Source organism: Carex rostrata, chromosome 15 (assembly GCF_964058835.1).
Source record: "Carex rostrata chromosome 15, lpCarRost1.2, whole genome shotgun sequence".
NCBI classification, from domain to species: domain Eukaryota; kingdom Viridiplantae; phylum Streptophyta; class Magnoliopsida; order Poales; family Cyperaceae; genus Carex; species Carex rostrata.
This window is the reverse complement of record NC_135932.1, coordinates 5,993,543-6,014,783: the sequence shown is the minus strand read 5'-3', so window position 1 is coordinate 6,014,783 and position 21,241 is coordinate 5,993,543. Positions and strand designations below refer to the sequence as shown.

General features: G+C 31.3%; 1 protein-coding gene and 1 non-coding gene across 8 annotated transcripts; one reads left to right on the top strand and one right to left on the bottom strand.

Annotated features, from left to right (window-relative positions):
- Nucleotides 1-309: 309 nt before the first annotated feature.
- Nucleotides 310-423, bottom strand: LOC144566947 (U6atac minor spliceosomal RNA). Its single transcript, XR_013515321.1, has one exon. It is a non-coding gene; the product is annotated as a U6atac minor spliceosomal RNA (small nuclear RNA).
- A 540-nt stretch (nucleotides 424-963) lies between these two features.
- On the top strand, nucleotides 964-6,827 carry HEMG2 (Flavin containing amine oxidoreductase family). Of its 7 annotated transcripts, none has more exons than XR_013515291.1 (18): nucleotides 964-1,260; nucleotides 1,625-1,664; nucleotides 2,019-2,154; nucleotides 2,386-2,451; nucleotides 2,691-2,741; nucleotides 2,833-2,889; nucleotides 3,344-3,429; nucleotides 3,535-3,571; nucleotides 3,698-3,763; nucleotides 3,921-3,961; nucleotides 4,189-4,318; nucleotides 4,615-4,803; nucleotides 5,025-5,099; nucleotides 5,482-5,605; nucleotides 5,726-5,834; nucleotides 5,928-6,026; nucleotides 6,309-6,415; nucleotides 6,498-6,604. XR_013515291.1 is itself a non-coding variant. In XM_078316860.1 (18 exons), the coding sequence occupies exons 1-18, from the start codon at nucleotides 1,119-1,121 to the stop codon at nucleotides 6,590-6,592; spliced, it is 1,626 nt and encodes a 541-aa protein (XP_078172986.1). In that variant the 5' UTR covers nucleotides 964-1,118; the 3' UTR covers nucleotides 6,593-6,827. The 7 variants fall into 7 exon arrangements, 6 of the variants coding, with proteins under 6 accessions (XP_078172986.1, XP_078172987.1, XP_078172991.1 ...); XM_078316860.1 differs by having other exon boundaries at nucleotides 5,928-6,002; nucleotides 6,498-6,827; XM_078316865.1 differs by having other exon boundaries at nucleotides 1,161-1,260; nucleotides 2,002-2,154; nucleotides 5,928-6,002; nucleotides 6,498-6,827.
- The last annotated feature ends 14,414 nt before the right edge of the window (nucleotides 6,828-21,241 follow it).

The following is a 21,241-nucleotide window of genomic DNA, read 5'->3' as shown; positions in this document are numbered from 1 at the left end:
TAATTTAAATATAATTAACAAGACAATTCAAACAATATCTCAGGAGTAATTTAGAAGAGCATGAGATTTATTAAACAAGTCATATAACTCGAATTATAAATGAATAAGTTACAAATTCAAGCTATTTTGTACGGTTCTAACTGTATCCAGTGATAATGACCTGCTAAACGGGCGGCTAAACAATTTGTTCCGACTCAGCCCAATTATAAAGTCTAATTTAGGAACAGGCCGAATTTTAGGCCTTGTTTGTAGCTACTAGGCCGTTTCTTACAGGCCTATAAAGTGGGACATGTGTCTAAAATAAGACCCAAAAAATTGGGTTTAAGATCTGCCTAAGCAGAGTGCCTTAAATGTGTTCAGGCCCGAGGGCCAATCCCGTCCCTGTCAGGGGGGATGCCAACCATCTCTCCTTTCTACGAACACGTTATTGATGCTACTGTTCAATATTATATATACCCTCTAATTTTTGTAGTTTAACCATGTGGGACTATTTGAAGGCTCCGAGCCGTTAGTCGCTCCTTGGAAGTCCCTTCTTTGTTTTGGTGCTTGAGCCCAAAGTATTGGTTCAACCAGAGAATCGGTACAACTTTGACTTCTTTGACACAGATTATGTGAATTTTTTTGGAGTTAAATTAACTATATGGCTGTCATGGAGATAATCGGTACTAAGAGAAGCTTACGCTGTATCATCAGATCTGTTGGGGACTTGGTAGAGCATTACATCCAGAGGATCTTGTAAAGGTGTTCGATCCGCGCAAGGGCTTCTGGGGAGTGGGGACGATAGAGACGAAGAGAGGCGAAACAAACGGTTCACCGTTCCGTATCTTCTGTTAAATTTAACGGAGAGTAATGATTTTTTTCTATTGTCTCAACCGTCCGATTAAAAAAATGAAACATTTCTCAATTCAGCAGATTTATAGGTTAGAGCAGAATATAATTACTTGAATACCCTTGAAACTACTTCGGCACCCAGACACCAACTTTTGAGTTTTGACCTCCTAACCCCGTTCATGTCCAATACCATGGGCAATTAGAACAGAAACAACTAGCTCTAGCTATGAACCATTGACCAATGGCAGATAGAATTCTCTTGTAACAACTGCCGATCTCCGGTCGCGATGTCTATGTATACCGCCTATGACCGGTGCATTTCCCCTTATCCCCTGCTCAAACCCCCTACCAAACACTTGAGAAAGTCGCAAGCTCTTTTTCTTACCATCGCCATGGCTACTTCTCCTGCGAAAGACCCTAAAAGCACAGGTAACCCTGAGTCTCCCCGAAATATAATACATCTCCATTTCGTGCCATAACTGGACATATCTCCCAGGCTCGATCAGTTCCCTATTGCTAGGAATGGAGGCCGGGAGGAGCGGAGCTAAGAGCTCTTATCAGATAATTGTTTGCTGAAAAAGGATATTAATTTTCATATATGCACTTGCATGCATAAACTTTACATTAGTGGAGTTGATGCTCTTCTCTTGTAGCTTTTTGCCTTTTGTATTCTAGCGTTACCAGAATTCAAGGCTGTTTACCTGGGGTCAATGTATGAAAAATTGAAAATTGCAGGTTTATTATTTTACTGCATTCAAGCTTTAAAAGAATTTATTTCTTTTTTGTCCATCAGGCTCTGCAAAATCAGTGGCAATTATTGGAGGCGGTGTCAGGTAATAATTTAAATAATTATTTGTAGTTTTTGTTTCATTGAACATTTCTACTCTACTGAGGTAATTTGTTTGACAAAAAAAGTAGTTTCGGTTAACTGGATTATGCCATAGTTGCTAAGTTAGAATTGTATTTATTTTATACATGTAGCACTGCTGAATTACAAAAAGAAACTTTCTCTGAATGTCAGCATTTCCAATTAGTTTCTTTTTGATTCAGAGTAAAATTCTATTTTTACTTTACCACTAAAAATTTGCTTAAATGTAAGATCAAGTTCACATACCAATTTTACATATTATTACTTTTAGTATTCCTAATTTATTTGCTTGTTTACTGTAGTTCCTTTTTGTTTATAGTGGGCTGACAGCTGCATACAAACTGAAAACTAAGGGCATAAATGTTATATTGTTCGAATCAGAGGGCAAAGCTGGAGGAAAGATAAGGAGCAATTCTGAGAATGGTTTCTTATGGGATGAAGGGGCAAACACTATGGTACATTTGTTACTGCAAAAATAAAGGGAATGAGAAAAAAAATAACTGTCACGATTTGGTATTGATATGTACCTGACCACACCATACCAATTGTTACCATGCACGTATCAGCCAGCACATTTTGGAGTAAACCTTGGTTTTCAAGTGCACCATTGGAAAACAACATATGATGGATTTATACTTTAGCTGTTAAATTTTTATTATCTTGCTTTCTTTATTTGTTATGCACAGACAGAAAGTGAAAAGGAGGTGGGAAAATTAATTGACGACCTTGGTATTCGAGACAAGCAACAGTTTGTATGCGCTAATTCTTCTCTTATTTAGAAATACAATTTCTTTCTTCTGATTTTTCCTTTAATTATCTTTTTTTGTCGAGTTAAACACAACCAGTACCAAAATGTGGCTTGACCTTTGGCTAACTTTATATGAATGAGCACAATGAGGTGTACAAGTTTAAATAATTTTGTTAATTATTATATTTGGATGTAATCTTTTGAGCTGAAATCTAATTGGATACATGACAACTCGTGTCACAGCCACTATCTCAGCACAAGCGGTACGTTGTAAAGAATGGGAAGCCAGAATTGGTAATTTACCTTATGATATTAACTTTGAGATTCTCTTTCATAATAATTTTTTCTACATTGTCCTTGCTGAATCTCTATTTTGCCATGACAGATTCCATCTGACCCAATTTCGTTGATCAAGAGTTCCATCCTTTCTACACAGTCAAAGGTTAATTTTTTAATTGATCTAGATATGTAATAAATTTAGAAAGAATTACATGTCGACAGTTCTATAATAAATACATAATTCCAATAGCAAAAAATATGGAACTTTCTTGTCACCAAAATTGTATCCTGACTCTCTTAGCCCGAAATGCTTCTTGGCATTATTGGATTTCTAACAATAATCTTGGGTTAAGAACAATTATTTCAGGGATTTCTCTTTTATTTTTTTAGGAATATGTAGCTATTTATTATAGATTCTATTTTCTGGGGAAATATTTGATTGCTAAAGATTCTAGGATAAAACAAAGGTGATATTTCCCAAGAACTTAAAGAAAACCCCTTCCAAAGAGCTTATGATAAACTAAAAGCTGCAATTTCCTTCCTTAGAGATAGTTCAAATATAACTCTTTAAAAGCTACATTATTGTTAAAACCGACTTTTTTTTCCATTAAATGCAGTTAAAACTACTCATGGAACCATTAATGTGGAAACGTTCTGAACAAAAAAACTCTGCTAAAGTCTCTGATGAGTTCTCCAAAGAAAGGTGCTTTTTATTGTTTATAATTCTTTTAGATTGTTGCAAGGTGGTGGTGATTTTGTAAGTCCTGCATGTATTTAATTTTGGTGCCTCCTATTTCACCTTTGGCAGTGTAAGAAGCTTTTTCCAGCGTCACTTTGGAAAAGAGGTATGGAGACAAATTTGTTGCTTAGAATCATAATATAATAGTCCGCTAATCTAGCTCTATTAGAAATTTGCATAACACATCTTATGAATGTTAATGACTAATGAGTATAGCTATTTTGGAATTTAGGTAGTTGATTACCTCATTGACCCATTTGTGGCTGGCACAAGTGCCGGAGACCCCGATTCACTATATGTGAGTTTGAATTCTTATTGCCTACGGGCTTTTCTCAAAAAAATAAAGTTTGAATTCTTATTCTTTTTCTTGTCAATTGAATTTGTTTTTCCTTCATTTAACTAGGTTTATTATAATCATAAGTTCAGTGAATTACCTTTCTATCATATTTGTGCAGATGCCGTATGCATTTCCTGAGCTATGGGATCTCGAAAAGAAGTATGTTTCTCGACATTTGTTGTCATACGAATCGGTTTTGGACAACACCAGTCAGTAAAAAAATGAAAATAAAAATTTAAAATTCTACGAATGCATCTAGTTTTGTGGCTACTCATGTGACTGATACATTTGTACCAGTATTGAACTCACTGGTACTGTACTAAACCATTTTCTTTTGTTATTTTTAAGCTAAATTTTGACCAAGAGCTGAACTCTCCTTTCTACAGGTATGGTTCTATCATAGCAGGAGCTATGTTATCCAAAATTAAAGTTAAAGGGAGCGATAAAGGGGAGAAGAACACTTCAGTGAAGAAAAGGAATACACGTGCATCATTTTCTTTTCACGGTGGGATGCAGGTACATTTGAATTAACTACATGTATTTTTTTTGAAAGGTTTTTGAATGGTAATTGCAAATTTATCCTTCAAAATCCAATTACTGTGCATAATTGACAGGAGGAAACTAACCCTATGCACCTTTATTCCAAATCTTTTTTCAAATGAATGACATTTCTACCACCATCATCAGGAGGGAGGAATGATTAATAGTTCAGAGATTTTTTATGGCCATATGAGTTCTTAGATAGACTTTCACAATTATAGCATGGGCATTTGAGCATTGAACTGTGATGCTGAAAATTATACAATTCCCAGGTGCTTATAGATAGCCTTTCTAAGGAGGTTGGAGGCGATAATTTGAAGTTAAATTCGAAAGTTTTGTCATTAGCTTATAACTATGAGGTAAAATCTCCAAGTGGGCCGTGGTCAATTTCATGCGATACCAAAGATCCTGGAACAAAGAATCTCACGAGGAAACAATCTTTTGATGCAGTTATTATGACGGTAAGAAATTATACTTCTGTTGGAATTGTTTCTTGATTGTCATGCAAAACATTAAATAGTATTCCCTTGTTATAACTACTCCATTGGCCCAACCCTTTGTTTGAAAAAGAAGAAGAAAAAACAGCAAATGTACTTCTTTTTACTGATATTTGTGCTTACAGAAAGGAGTTCGTTGAAGCATATTTCAGTTTCTTAAATAATATGTAATGTTTTTTTCTCAGGCTCCGCTCTCCTGTGTCCAAGAGATGAAATTTTCAGTGGGGAAGTCTCCTTTTGTGCTAGACTTTCTTCCCAAGGTAGTATTCTTTTGTATCAGAAATTGCTTCTAAAATATCAAAATTTTAGGATAAGCTATTCCCAAGGAGACCAATGGATTTCTGTGCTTTATAACTTAATGTACTGTAAGGTTGTATTGTACTCCCTAATCATAAAGGTTCATTGACTGATTAATATTACAAAATGCAGTTTGTTCTGACTTTTTTGGTTTTGTTTAGAGTACCATGCATGAAAAACAGTCAGCCAGTGCAAATGTAATATCAGGGGTATGAAACATGCTGCTTGGGCCCAATCTGTTCCGCTTATGATGTAAAAAATGCAACTAGTACTGGTACTTCAACTGGTGAAGAGACGACTAGGAGGATTGTAATATTATGTATAAATATTTGGAAATAATTGCAGGTTAGTTACCTACCATTGTCACTGCTTGTAACAGCATTTAAGAAGGAAAATGTGCAGAGACCTCTAGAAGGATTTGGGGTTCTAGTGCCTTCCAAGGAACAAGAAGATGGGCTGAAGACAATTGGTGAGCTTTTATGTCCATTTTGGTCTTTTGGTTTTCTCCTTATTTTACAAGTATTATTCAAGCTAAGATAATTTTGGGGATTATTCTATACTAAGTTTTGTTTGTCTAATTGGTGAACAGGCACTCTATTTTCTTCTATGATGTTCCCTGACAGGGCCCCTAGTGATCAGTATCTATACACAACATTTATTGGGGGAAGTCGTAATAGGGATTTAGCGGGTGCTCCTTTGTAAGAAAAATTGTTACTATGGCATGCTTTTCTTTCTTTGCTTGTGCTACTTTTCATAACTTGCTTCAACAAAAATTGCTATTCTTTTTTCAGGCATGTCTTGAAAGAAATAGTGACTGCAGACCTTAAAAACTTATTAGGTGTGGAGGGTAAACCGACCTTCCTCAAGTAAGAATCTCTAACAAATTACAAGTCAGGTTTGTTACCAGTAGTGTACTTGTTGTTGTCCTGAACTGGTTCATATCGGGACAAATACATGTTATGAACCAAAATTACAACTTACGATAAATCAAACCAGTACTTCACCTGCACGAGCCAGGTTAATTACAAATTTGTAGGTCAGGTTTGGTTAACCCTGTTTCCTCGTTGATATGTGGTATCAGCTCAATCCAACAAAATCGATTAGTTCGTATGAATTGTGATCTGGGTATATTTTTGCAAATTTACTGAGACTTTTCAACAATTATCATATAGGCATATTCACTGGAAAAATGCTTTCCCATTGTACGACAAAGACTATAACCTAGTTTTGGAGGCAATAGAAAAGATGGAGAAGAATCTCCCAGGATTCTTCTATGCTGGTATGTGAAAAGTTGTGCCAAGAAATACCTTATTTTTAAGTTCTAGAATTTTTGCACTAAACGGTCCTTTTCTTGCAATTAGGAAATCACAAGGATGGATTAGCAGTTGGTAAAGCAATTACTTCGGGAAGCAAGGCTGCGGAACTTGTAATGACATATCTAGACAATAAATCTTGAAGTTGTGTTTTAGTTTTGTTTTTACTCAAAACAATTATTTCTCCATCTTGGTGTTTTTTGTGTCTATGTATCCTTTTGTCAGATAGGAAAAGGGAGGGATTTTTCTAGTTAATTATTCGTTAGATGCGAATAATGGATACCCGACTACCAGTTGAGTCTAATGCCCCTATCTCCTCCTCATCTTTTTTTGTACACTGCAAATTCTGCCAGAATTGAGTATTTGTTTTAGCAAAAAGTTTATTTTCACAATAATAAATTATGCAATTGAGCAATCAATTAATCTAATTGAGGACTACTCATAATGAAATGGGAAAAATATGCATGTCTTGTGCAGTTTTGGTTTTTGAATGCAAAAAACAATGACTATAAACGCAAAGATGTATTTGATGTGCTTAAATAACAAAGCAACTCAAGTAATATAACTATTTTGTATTCCATTGCAGTAAATCTACGCACGCTTATTGCGTTATTATTCATTGTACATATCTATAGCATTTAAAAATATATAATTACCTATATCTAAATCTTGCTTCTACAACACAAAAAATTTAAGTGCGACTTCCAAGAAACATCTTTATTAACAATAATTAACGTTACAATTTATCAAAAGTACAAACATATTTTTTTAGAGACATATTACATATATACGCATTTAGGATGGAGATAATAAATATTAAATACAGTACCACTTCTCTATTTTTAAATAAATTGTCGTTTAATAGTAAATCTTTATTGAGGAATCCAATACCTTTTTTTTTTCATACCTCATATTTTATATCTTGTTTTCCAAAGTCCAAACAGTTGATCCGAACCGCTCAATATAATATTTATACTAAAATGTGCTTGGCGATAAAATTTTATAATTTTTGAAAATTTATTACTATTTTTTAAGATATGTACAAAATCACTGTTTTTGGACCGTTCAAAAAACAGTGATTTTCTACCTATCTTAAATAATAGTTAAAAAATTTCTTCTCCGACCATATTTTAGTATGGATATCTTGTTGAATGGTTCGGATCGACAACTTAAACTTTGAAAATAAAAATATAAAATATGAAGTATGATGAGGTATGAAAGACATGAGGCATTGGAACCCTCATCTTTATTTGCTGATGATCAAATCTGAGGGCAGAAAAAATATTGGTATCTAACTAAGATTTAAGAATCTTTCCACAAGATCTTACCAGATTTTACAAGATTTAATAACTAGCCGTTATGTTTACGGATTCGCTTATCGCCGAATCAAATCAATCAATCCAAGCTATTCGGAAAAAAAAAAAAATGCATCGCTGCCATAGGTTATATAAATTCCGAAATTTGTATTAATACCCAAAAAAAATATTAAATTTCAAAATCTACACTCCATTCATATAAATTTTGAAATTTGCTCTAACCGCAAATTTGTTTTGCGAAAATTCAGCCTAAAACCGCATAATTATTTTGCAGTTTTGGTCAATTTTGAAATCTACCCTAACCGCAAATTTATTTTTCGGAAATTTAGCCTAAAGCCGCAGAATTATTTTGCAGTTTTGGAATTCCAAAAACCGAAATATTATGATTTATTTGATTCTCTTTTTAATTAAATAGCATGTTTATAATTTATTTATTTTTGTATTGAAATATTAGAAATATTTTATATATTTCTTTAAAAATAGATGAAATATTATATAATTTGATTTATTTGAAAGACGGCGACAAATAATCCGGATCAACATTTTTCAGGCCAGATTTTTTGCGGTTGTAAGAAAAATTAAAATATTTCTTTGTGTGTTATTGAAAAAACTAAAAATATTTTGAATCTGAGTTATTAATCAATATCTATTTCGAAAAAACAAAAACAAAATTGTAAAAAAAAGTTTTTCAAAGAGATTTTTGTCAAAGAGTTGTCAGAGAAATTTTTTGTTTCTTCGAAAATATAGAAGGGTCACAATATTTTCAATATCTACATAGAACCATAATCTGGTGATATTTTTGCAAATATACTGAGGCTTTTCCCAAATTATCATGTAGGCATATTCTTTGAAAAAAATGCTTTCCTGTTGTACGGCAAAGACTATAGAGTAAGACTATGGTACTTTGCAATGCGCGGATCGTTCCGTGCTTTGAGTTCATATAATCAATCCGAATTGCTCAATATTATTATCATAGCCTTACTGAAGACTATAACCTAGTTTTGCCAAGAAATACCTTATTTCCACATAAACTTTTATTGAAGTTCTAGAATGTTCGCACCAAGCGGTCCTTTTTTTTGTATAATTAGGGCATGTTCGGCAACCCAGTAGAGAATAGGAATGGGTATAGGAAATGAAAATTTTGAACTAGATTTTACTGTTCACGTGGGAAAAAAAATCAGCCTGAGTGAATTTTTTTTTCCCACGTGAACAGTACTTTCGGAATTATCGCTGAACAGGGCCTCAGAAAATCACAAGGATGGATTAGCAGTTGGTAAAGCAATCACTTCAGGAAGCAAGGTTGCCGAGCTTGTAATGACCTTATCTAGACAATAATAAATCTTGAAGGTGTGTTTCAGTTTTGTAAAATGACTGGTACCACCACTACATTCCAGTTGTGTAAATTTGAGGCTGGCCTTGTTTTCCAATGGACAGGAATATTTTACAAGTTGAAAGATAGATTGTGGAATTTAAGAATGCTAATGAGAATTGTAAAACTAGGTACTGATGAATAGAGATTAAAATGAAATAAGTAGTAAAATTCAGAGGTAAATTAAGGATAAATATGAAAAAAAAAATGTATCAAGTTTTCACATTTTCCTTTATTTAAGATATAATAGAAGGATTTGACTAATGATCAAAGAAAAAAGTCTTAGTTGGGGCCTAGTCTTACGGCGTGTGAATTGAAGAATAATTCAATAGTCAACCAGTTGGTACAATTTATTGGATTACTAACTAAGCCTCCTTAATTAGATAGATATATGGCTTAATTACACTACAGAAAAATAAGGTACACATGTATATCTTCCTATTGGATCAATTTGATGCAAAAAGCAAAAAGACTAATGAAGATTTTGTGTTGCTTTTGGAACCCAACTGATCGTCTTATACAGAAATGTGTTTATCTTTCTATTTTGTTGTCACACAACAAGAACAAAAAAAGTGTAAAAGCAACTTTTTGTATATAATAAATAGGATATAACAATTTTCTTAGGGTTTTAGTATATAGTAAATAACTAATTATGGACGTATCAATTCATGATGGATTTCGCTAGTTTGAAACCGGAGGCTGTTGTAGGAAGCTAGGAACTGCGATCTCATACACAAATATCATTATTAGTTGTTAGTTGTTACAAAAAAATAGCATCCAGAAGTTTACCAGTCTGAAAAGAGCGAAGCTAGAGTGTAATGTGCTCACCAAGAAGGTTTGGTGAGCACAGCTCCAAAAGTATATCAGATCGGCTTCAAATGACGAATCAAAACCGTTGAAATTCATGTATTTCATGAGTGATGCATGTATGTGTAAAATTTTGAAGTTTCGAATTTATTTGCTACGAGGTCAAGATGTCAAAAGAATTAACCCTTTATAAGTTATTTTATATATTCATTTTTCATTATTTTTTTGACCGCTTGATCTTGTAGCAAATAAACTCGAAACTTTTAAAATTTTGCATGTACATGCATCACTCATGAAGTATATGAATTTTAATAGTTTGAATTTTTTATTTGAAACCAATTCAATATACTTATTAAGTTGTGATTACCAAATTTTTTTGATGAATATATCACACGCTGGCTTTCCTCGTCTGAAAATCTTATCTGTCAAAAAATATACTAATATAGTCTATTCCATTTGAGCACCCACCCATTTTGTAGGCTTACTAGGGAACTAGGTTGTACCAAGAGCAACTGTAAGGCCCAAAAGCTAACCAATAGCATGTGCCTATTTTTTGGTTGGACTCAGCCTATACGCCCAACTTGGAACCTATGACTTCTAAAAAACCCAAAAGTAAAAGATATAAAAAACAAGGGGTTTCTGATTAAGGTCGGTTCATTTCAAATCATAGACATAACAAGCAAGTCAAGCAGGTCTATGATTAAAGATTAAATGATTGATTCGCAGTGTTCTATTAAAACTGAATGGATGGTCCAAAAGGAGATCAATTTGAGAAAGGAAAAAAAGAAGAGAAAATGTTTATGTCCACTGGGTTTTGTTCACCATCTGTCCACAACCTTATCCATTACGTCTTCTAACGCTTTTATAACAAACTCTACCGTACGGTCCGTACCAACTTTCCTTTTATAAACTTTCTTAATCTGTCTCTCCGATGTGTCTCTCCGTTTTGAAAATAATTTCCAATCTCTCTTTACAAAAACGTGAATATTCATATCTCCCTTCCCGGAAACCAATTACTCATTATTCGCTGAAGTATTTTGAAGATCGATTCTTCACCGAACAACAACTGGTGATATGCTCCAAAAAGTCCATTCAGAGATTCGATTGGGCTTATTCACTGTTTCTCCAAAAAATTTCCTATCAAACGATTTAAAAAGTATTTTGTTTTTTGAGTGCGATTGCGATATACTCCCTAAATCATTGAAGAATTTCATATTAGTTGAATTATTTTGTGATGATTTTTAAAGTTGTTGTTAATTGATTGACAGATATACCGCTTTTTAGGATAATCGCGCTTTGTTGATTTGATTATAAAATTTTATGAAGAGGATTTCAAAATCTGAATAGGTTTGTGAATTCAAATCTTGTGCATTAACGCGATAGTAGCGACGGCAGTGATGGCTGCGACAGCAGCGGTGATCGCAAAATGATGTCTTATCCCCGCTTTGTGGATCTGGTTGAAGAGACGGCAGCAAGGGCCGACGATGGCAACGAGGGCCGTGACAACGACAGGAGATTTTTAATTTTACAGTATTCATCTTGTCATTTTACAGTATTCATCTTGTAGAAATCTGGAGGAAAGAGATGATAGAAAGACGATATGGAGTATTGATTTGTTAATTTTACAGTATTTATCTTGTAATTTTAAAGTATTCATCTTGTAATTTTACAGTATTCATTTGTGAAAATATAGAGGAAAGAGATGATAGAGAGACTTCTTACTCATCCGAACAATGAACACAGAGGTTTTTAATGTAAAAGTTATTTGTCCATAGTTTTTTTTGTTGCTATTATGCTATTCTGAATGTTGCGGTGAATATTTTTATCTTGTGTTGAACAAATGTTGTTTGTGGTGAACATATGTTGTTTTGTGGTGAACAGATTTTTTGTGTGATGATGGATGTATGTATAGATTTAGCAATTTTAGAGTATACATGGTATTATTTTATGGTTTATATTTTGCAATTTTATAGTATACATGATTTTTTTGTAGGTTGTAGTTTAAACTGAAATGTAGCATTTGTTACATTTTATCTTACAGTATAGATGATATTATTTTATGGTTTAGTTTTAGAAATTTTATAATATATAAGATTCAATTGAAAATTTACAGTATACAAGATTCAATTGAAAATTTACAGTATTATTTGAAAATTTTACAGTATACAAGATTCAATTTTACAGTATATATTTTACAGTATGCAAGATTCAATTGAAAATTCTACTGTATACAAGATTTAATTTTTACAATATACAAGATTCAATTGAAAATTCTACTGTATACAAGATTCAATTTTACAGTTCTGCTAATTCAATTTTACAGTATACAAGATTCAATTGTAATTTTTACTGTGTAGAAGATTCAATTTTACAGTATATAAGATTCAATTGAAAATTTTACTCTATACAAGATTCAATTTTATAGTATACAAGATTCAACCCAGTGCGGACGCTAATAATTAACTCTAACTGCCAATAACCGCTAATAACCGTTAATAACTAACTCTAACTGCCAATAACTTCCTATAACTGTAATTTCCGAAAGTACAGTTTGAAAGTACATTTATTTTGTCGTGTTGTGCAAGTTGCAATCTTTTTCTAACTATTATGGGACCACTTCAAATAGTTGCTGGATGTTTTGTGATTAACTGATATATTTTATGTAATATGTTGTATAATTATACAGCATGTAGAAGTAATTTTACAGTATTCGCGCAAGTCAAAGCTGTGGACAAAAGACTGTAGACAATTAGACGCTTCCAAAAAAAATAACATAAATAAAGCTGAGGTGTCATTTGTCGGCAGAATATGGCTAGGAATAGCATAGAGCTAACTGCTATTCTCGCTGGGGAAGGTACCTTCTGGGCTAACCAAGGGACTATTTTTCTAATTACACCCTCTTTTAAATTATTATTTTGTTAAGAGTCCCTGTGGAGCTAGCATTTTTCTTGTTAAAAACCTTGTGTTTTGGAATATTATCCTTTATAGAGAAGTGATTTTTTGTTATTTTGAATGTGGAGATCATGTTGATCGGTTATGATTGAGTATTTGAACTTTAAAAAATATAAATTTGAATGAGAATTTAAACCAAGATTTTAATTCTCATATTACAAGAGCCCGACTCTTTTTCTTATGTTTGGGAATTAATGGTTGAAAAATGATTCCTCATATTACTAACAAAACTCCAATAGTTTATTAATTATAAGTAAGAATCTATCTTTGATCTAGTAACGAAGTCATATGGTTTGTATGTAAAAAGTTATGAATTCGAAATTCATAAAATAATTTTTTTCTCTCTAATATACATAGAAGTTTAAAAGTATGTTGAATGACTTAACTTCTAACTCATGATTTCAAAAAAAAATTTTATCAATCATAAGCTCAAATCCAATATAAGATACGGTGAATTGGAGAATTTCTTTTTTTTCATAAATATATTGTATAAAAAAAGATGTAATGAATCTTTTCTTCTTTTTTTTGAAACTCTGATAGTGGCTATCAGATATGTAATGAATCTTTTCAACGAGAAGGTATTAAGCTCTTCTTTTACCATAGTAACAAGATTTATGAACTATTCGTAAATAATTTGTTATTTTTGTAATGGCCAACCAAATGTCGAATTATTCAGTTGACTGAAATTTAACCGAATTATTCGCGAATAATTCACGAATTGTACGAAACTTTTCCTAACTTTACGAATTATTCGCGATTCTTTTTTGTTTTTTGTTTTCCTTCCTTGTGGAAATGAAATCTCCGGTCCGAATAATTCCGAATCATTTACAAATTATACTCAAATTATACATAAATTATTTTTGAATCACGAATTTTTTATTCTACCAAATCAAATATGAATAATTCATTTGTCAGTATGCTTCTGACTATAGTGATGCTTATCAGGACCTGTAACACGCTGCAATACATATCTTATTTTGTTCCTGGTGCGGATCATTGATAAAGAATTAGTTTGATAACTCCCCCAGTTGTAAAAAATAATTCATTTAAATAAAATCCAGCAAGTAAAATATATTTTGTACATACACATTATAATGATATTTAATGCAACTTTTATCGTTTATCGAATGACGTAAAATATATAGCATTTAATATTTAATAGTATATAATATAATATTAAATAATATTTGAATTGCATATAAATCGATACACAATCAGTTCATCAGAAAAAAAAATAGCTATAAATTCATCCTATTTTATTTTAATTTTTTGACATAATTTGAGAAAACATCATCAGAATTACTGAAAAAAAAATGTACTTTTAAAAAAAAAAAAAACTTGCATGCAGAATCTTAAACTGTAAACGACCTCCGAATCTACAATGCTAAAGGGCTAAGTGGCTAACAAACAAATTTCATAGTCCAATCAATACACGGTTGTTGCATACTGAGTTGACAACCTATTTTATTCTAGTCTACTTTAGTTCATCTCAGACCTCAAGCCTATCCATACCATACACCAGCCGATCAATGAATATTGCTGGCGCATATTCTCTCCAACACACGTCATTTCCTCCAATTCAATTTGCAAGAAACTGTTCTGTTAGTAACAACTTCATCGCACGAATCTCAGCGCTGATCGACCGGACCGTGTGATTGGTGCTGCCGGCTTCGAAGGAGATCACATCCTCTCCAATACCTGATAAGGCTGATAAGGGAATCTTTTATAATTACTAGATTTTGATCGTTGTTTTTAACTTGGCACGAATCTCAAAGCCCAAAAATACTGGCCCCATCCCCCATTGTGACTCGAATACCAATACTGGCTGAGATTTAATCTCAACCGTAAAGTGAGGTGATCCTCTGCAATACCTGAGGGGATACGGATTCGCTTAGAAGGGCCACTTGAAGCCGAATGCTAGAGGTCAAAAGAAAATTGTGCAATTGTCTTTTCTAAACTGTTTACATAGTGTTCGGAAAATGACGCGTGGGGTCGGACAAATAGTGTTCTTAGTTTTGTTGCTTTTATAGTTAGGCAACGATATCAATGTATCCGAACTTTGTGCAACCGAGTTTTATTCAACCCATAGAACACGTGGCAGCTTTCAGATTTATAAAGGGAGGAGTGTTAAAATATCTGAAAAAATAAAATAATTTACAATGGCTTTTGGTTTTTCTGAGAGTATTCTGTTAGCTACTCATCACCGGGGAGGCGGGGACACACTCCTTTCCAAAAGAAAAGAAAGCCACAAAAGTCATCATGTTATCGGATGTCTGTTAGGGGTGAAAACGGAGCCATGCAATAGTGGTAAAACTATATTAATATATATATATATATATATATATATATATATATAAGGAGGGTTCAAATACATTCAAATTTTTGTGCACCCAAATGCATCCTATCATTTTTCTCTGTTTTCAAAGTCCGAATAGTAAATCCGAACCGTTAGATGCGATCCATATATTAAGATGTGCTTGGAGACCAAATTTTACATTTTTTAGAATTTTTTTACTATTTATTAAGCCACTTTGAAAATCGCTGATCCAATGGTCCAAAAAATGTAAAATCAGCGATTTTCAAAGTGGCTTAATAAATAGTAAAAAAATTTCAAAAAATATAAAATTTGGTCTCCAAGCACATCTTAATATATGGATCGCATCTAACAGTTCGGATTTACTATTCGAATTTTGAAAACGGAGAAAAAGAATTTGAAAGATATGGTGCATTTGAACCCTCTATATATATATATATTTCCGAATATAGATATAGTGGATATTAGACAGATATGGATCCGGATCGGATCAAATATTTATTAAAATATTAAAGTTCATAATATCTATCTAATTATAATAATGAATAACATAATTTTTTTTATAATATATATTAAAATATATAGTATATATCTACTATTCGAATACATATAATTAAAACGTAAAATCATATTAGTATTTTTATTTACACAAATATTCAAATACCATATATCCACATCTAATTTTTTAAATAGATATAAGATATTATCCATACCGTTTTCACCCTTAGATGTGACTCATCTTCGAAATAAAAAATTCAGATTAAAAATCAACATAATACTTATCTGTGCCATCCTGAGCGAAAAGGGCCTATAACTATAATTGGGACCTAGGTGCACCTCCCAAGCAAGTTGTACACATGCCTAAGAAAAATGTATAGATTTCCTGTGGAAGTAAACCCTAATCCTGGATCTGAGTATCTGACCACAAACCTAACCCTGGAGCTGGAAGGAAGGAAACAAACCCTGCATGCTATGCACATAAAACAAAAGGAAAGCTATGGTTTAGGGTCCTGTGTTGACCGTATTTTAACAAACTAATGATGAAAAGACAGGTTTAAATTTTAATAGGATGTCCCATCTCATTGGGATACCGAGATACTCTAGTAAAAATTAAATAACGTGTTAAGACTTAAGAGGATATTCATACTTAACAGTAAAAATTAAATTTATTTGCAGATTTCTTTATCCCTTGCTTTATTCCCAAAAATTTTATTTATAGTATAATAATAAAAAAAATAATCAAAACACTCCGATTTTAGAAGAATTCCACATCTATTCGGACCGGCAAGCCAATCTGAGGCTTCATTCATGGGGGGAACGCAGATTGGCCTAACGGCCCCTAAAAGAAAAAAAAAACACACTGTAATATTAAATATATTTAAGTTTTGAGAGGCCTCAGAACCAATATGCGATTCCTCATGAATAGAGTCGCAAATTAGCTTGACGACCTGAGTAGATGTAGAATTCCCCATTTCTTAAAAATAAATTATTTATGTATCAATGTTCATAGTAATATTCTTACATCGATTTTATAATGTTTTCACTTTGGTAATATTAATTTTGTTGATGTGAAAAAATAATTAATTGTAAAAATTGATAAGCTTACGGTTTGTAATATTGTATTTTCAAATTAGTACTTGTAAAGTCTAATATGACCAAGATGCATTCCTTGGGAGCCGCTATCAAGATTTCAAAAAAGAAAAATACAATTGCAAATGAATTGTTAATTTAGCAAGATCATTAAAATTTACACCTCTAATTTTCAATGCTCTAATTAACTTCTATTCATATTCAAAAAAAATATTTTAATTTTAACTCTAATTTTAATCAAAATTACATATCAGAATTTCAAAGGAGAGCAAAAAAAATTTAGAAAGGACAGAGTTGATTCGGACCTATAAACCTCTGTAAAATTTCAAAATCCAGAAAGAACAAATTACAAATTTGAAAAATCAGAGAGAATTCAAACTCTCTCTCATGACGGTAGGAGTTGATTAATGTACATACCTCACTATGAGAGGGGAAGTAATATCATTATATCATACCTCAGTATTGATATTTTCAACGCAAATCTCGATGCAAATGAAACATAGAGAACAATTGTGGAGGAATGCTAAGACTTGATTCTCAACCATTTTACGGTGCATCGATTATATGTCAAATGAGTTGTAATCCCTCGTGAAAAAAAAAATATGAATGGATAATTTAACACATTCTTACTAATTTTTTTTATAATTTACTAAAAAAAATTAACACATTATTTACTCAAATTTATGGTGACAAATTTGAAGTTTAAAAATAATCGACAGAATTTAAAGTTTCGATTCGTATATAATACTGATATAATTCAAGAATAACTCGTTCATTTATAATAATAATAACTGGTCAAAATATGGATATTTAGAAAGAAACAAAAAAAATTATATATTACGGGTAAAATTCCTTAATTCTATAAAAATTGTAAAGATCACAAATAATTTGAAAATAATACGAATATTGTTCGTAGAATTTGCCAACAATCAATGAATTTATTAATCAATTAATTCACACGAGTTTATTAAGAAATGTTGTTACTTAATTCGCACCGGTTTATAGTAACAGAAAACTTCAAATAATATTTCTACTGTATTTGGATTTACTCTTTCAAGCCTCCTCTGAACAAATAGACGAACTAAAATAACATTTGCAAATAATTCATCAATATTCATATTTGTCACAAATTTACAAAAATATATGTGTTCTCCATTTATATCCAAATTATCCGTGAAATTTACAAACTTTTAATTTTCTTTCTAATAATTTTAGTAAAAAAAATATATTAATAAATTATACACCTATATATATTAGACCTCAATAAGGAATTGTCCAAAAAAAAAAAAGGAATTGTCGCCATCATAAAATTATTTTGGAATTGTGAATCCTCAATGAGGAATGTTTGATTAACGGTCTAACGGATATGTTTTAATTAAATTCATTATTCCGGTGCATGCATTTTTATCAAATTTTGATCTGATGGCCCTGAGGTAACTTCAATTTTAAGTCAGATCTGGACCGTCTGATATGCTTTGACACGAATATTAAAAAGGTCCATGCATTTTACCTCAAACTAAATTTGTTTGGATTCTAATCAGACGGTTCATGGTTCAGATCAAACTCAAAATTTGAGCTACGGAGGATTCAAACTCGACATTCGACCAAAATTTGCTGCTCCTCCCAAAAACACAGGTTCTTAATTTTTTTCATCTCAACCGTTCAAATATTTTTCGACACATTAGGTTTGAAGTCAAGTGGTCAAATGTGTGAGTTTTGAAGTTAATTTTAATACATTAATTTTTCAATATTTTTACCGCTTGATTTGGTACTAAAATGACTCGAAATTATAAAAAAATTTGTATGTAAACGCATCACTCATAATGTAAATCGGTTTGAACGGTTTGAATTAGTCGTTCGAAGTCGATTTAATAAATTTTAGAGTTGATGTTATATAGGTTGAAATGACACTGATGTTATACTAGCCAAACTCTTTAATAACACTTACTATTACAGCAAATAATTTGCTCTATCTGAATTTCAAACTCATAACCTCTCACTTAGAGATAGGCTAAAAACACCAAATTTGAACTATTGAAAATATTTAATCGGTTGGTAAGAAAACATGGTTGAACAGTGGATTTGATTCGAATCCCTGCCTCTGCCTCCAGAATTGCTCTGAAAACCAAAAATGATATCTTACCCCAACATTTGATGGAACCTTTGCATAGGATCCAAAAGCATGGAGAGGACATGGCACACTATACATTTGATTGATGGCTGATGGCTCCTTCCGTGGAGACATTTGGAAACTTTCGCTCAAGAAAATAAATACAACTTTTCTTAAAACATTTAAATAATAAAAACTGTCAAATCTTTACTGTGCTTCAACAAATAATTTGATGATTTATTGTTGCTTGATTTGGAAAGAAAAATAGAATAAAACGATTCATTGACATCCTTAGTTTGGTTTCCTTGTTTTTAGGCATTCAGTAGTTTGTTTGTAACATAGTTTACTAGTTAGGATTTGAGTTTCCAGAGTTTTTGTTTCTTAAACTTAAAAAGTACAAAAGAAAAAAAAATGGTCGGAGAGTATATACACACACATAAAATTCTAAATAGCGATTGTCACGTCATCACAAAAAAAACTAAAAAAGTTATCGCAAAATAATGAGAATTATCTTGCATAGCGTTTATTTTTTTTCAAAAATTATAAATTATATTTTCACTAATTATCAATGTTATCTACATTCTTATAGGAGTGAGGCTATGGTACTTTGCAATGCACGGATCGTTTCGTACATTAGATTCATATCATTGTCTTGAAAGTCCAAATAATCGATTTGAACCGCCAAACATTATTATCATATGAGATGTACTTCGAGATTAAATTTTATATTTTTTGAAATTTATTTACTATTTTTTTTTTGTAGGTAGAAAATCACTACTTTCGGATTATTCGTAATTTTTAGATTGAGTGATTTTCTAATTGTGTCAAAAAAATAGTAAAAAAGAGAGAGAAAATGATTCCCTATTAAGATATAATATATAGATTATATTAAAGGGCAACTTAATCGTTTGAATTTCAATTAAATTGTACTTTGATACTAAGTATATTTTACTATAGTAATGTTGCATCAAATTTGATCTAATATATATTATATCTATTATATCAATGTCATTGAGATTTTTTAAAAATTAGCTGACCGGTTAGTGCACATTTTGTAAATTTCCACCGATCACTAACACGTATTAAGCTCCAAATGAAACAAAAAAATGATAATTAGCGAATAAATTGATAGCATATTAAAATATAATAAATAAATATATATGTTAAATACATTATCTACCTACTATAATAAAACATATACAATTATTATTTTTATACCATTTATAATTTTAATCCTCTCGAAGTCAAAAGATATAAAAAATTAACTAAATGAAATGATAATACGGTATAAATTAATTTTCAAAAAATTATTAATTAACAATCTACATAAAATATTGAATAAATTAATTTTATCATAAATTACTAAATAAAAAAACTAGACGAAATGTAATACGAATAAGTTTGACTGGCCATAACTTAAATCACAAATTCTAATTATCAAACAAAAAATAACTTGAAGTTATAATTTAACTTAAACCTCAACTAAACATAAATAACTTTGGCCGACTTAAGTTGGAATAATCAATTTTGACCTCATTAATCTTAGGCCACAACCAAACACCACCTTGATGTTTTAATTAATTTTGGATATAGGATTTTCCTGTTCGAACAATGTTTTAAATTTATCATTCAAATATAACGAAGTATAATTTGAAAATAATTTCATACTTTAGAGCATCAACATTCTAGCAACTCAAATAAGTTTATAAATAACTGTTAAGTATTTTTTAAAATCAAGATCTCTAAAGTTACTGACTCTCATTTCTCTTAAATTAATTTTAGAGTTTCTATTAAGCCACACCAGCAAAAAATTTAAAATGATAAATAATTTGAGCCAATCATTTGATCAGCATGTAGTTTATAAACAATTTATTAATAAGAAACTTTACTGCATAGTTTATAAACAAGAAACTCTCTCACATCCCTGAGACTGAATTAAAAACTGTCACATCAAATTAAAAACTCTAGTACCAGGGATGTAGATACTCATTATAATACAAATTATATACCACCGTATTGATTTAATTAGACATAACAAAAGAAAATCAGTCTCTACATATAATTTAAACTATATAGCATATTTTTTGTATAATCATGAGTGCAGAAACAATTAAGAAAATGTTGTACAAAATGCAAATATAATATCAATATTATTTTTGCCTCTTTTTTAAAAAAAATATCAATATTATTCATGAGTTAGCACTTAGCACAGTAGTAGAACTACATTAAATAATTAAGACAACTTTTTCTTTCAATATACCACCGTATTGAATAGGTTTCAAACAATCTGCATGTAAAATCGTCTGATACGAATGAAAGGTGTTTAGTGAAATT

Coding starts and splice junctions, on each gene's coding strand:
- HEMG2 (XM_078316860.1), top strand. CDS start 1,119: ATGTCTATGTATACCGCCTATGACCGGTGCATTTCCCCTTATCCCCTG. Junction 2,452..2,690: donor TTCGAGACAAGCAACAGTTT/GTATGCGCTAAT, acceptor CTCGTGTCACAG/CCACTATCTCAGCACAAGCG. Junction 6,416..6,497: donor CCCAGGATTCTTCTATGCTG/GTATGTGAAAAG, acceptor TCTTGCAATTAG/GAAATCACAAGGATGGATTA.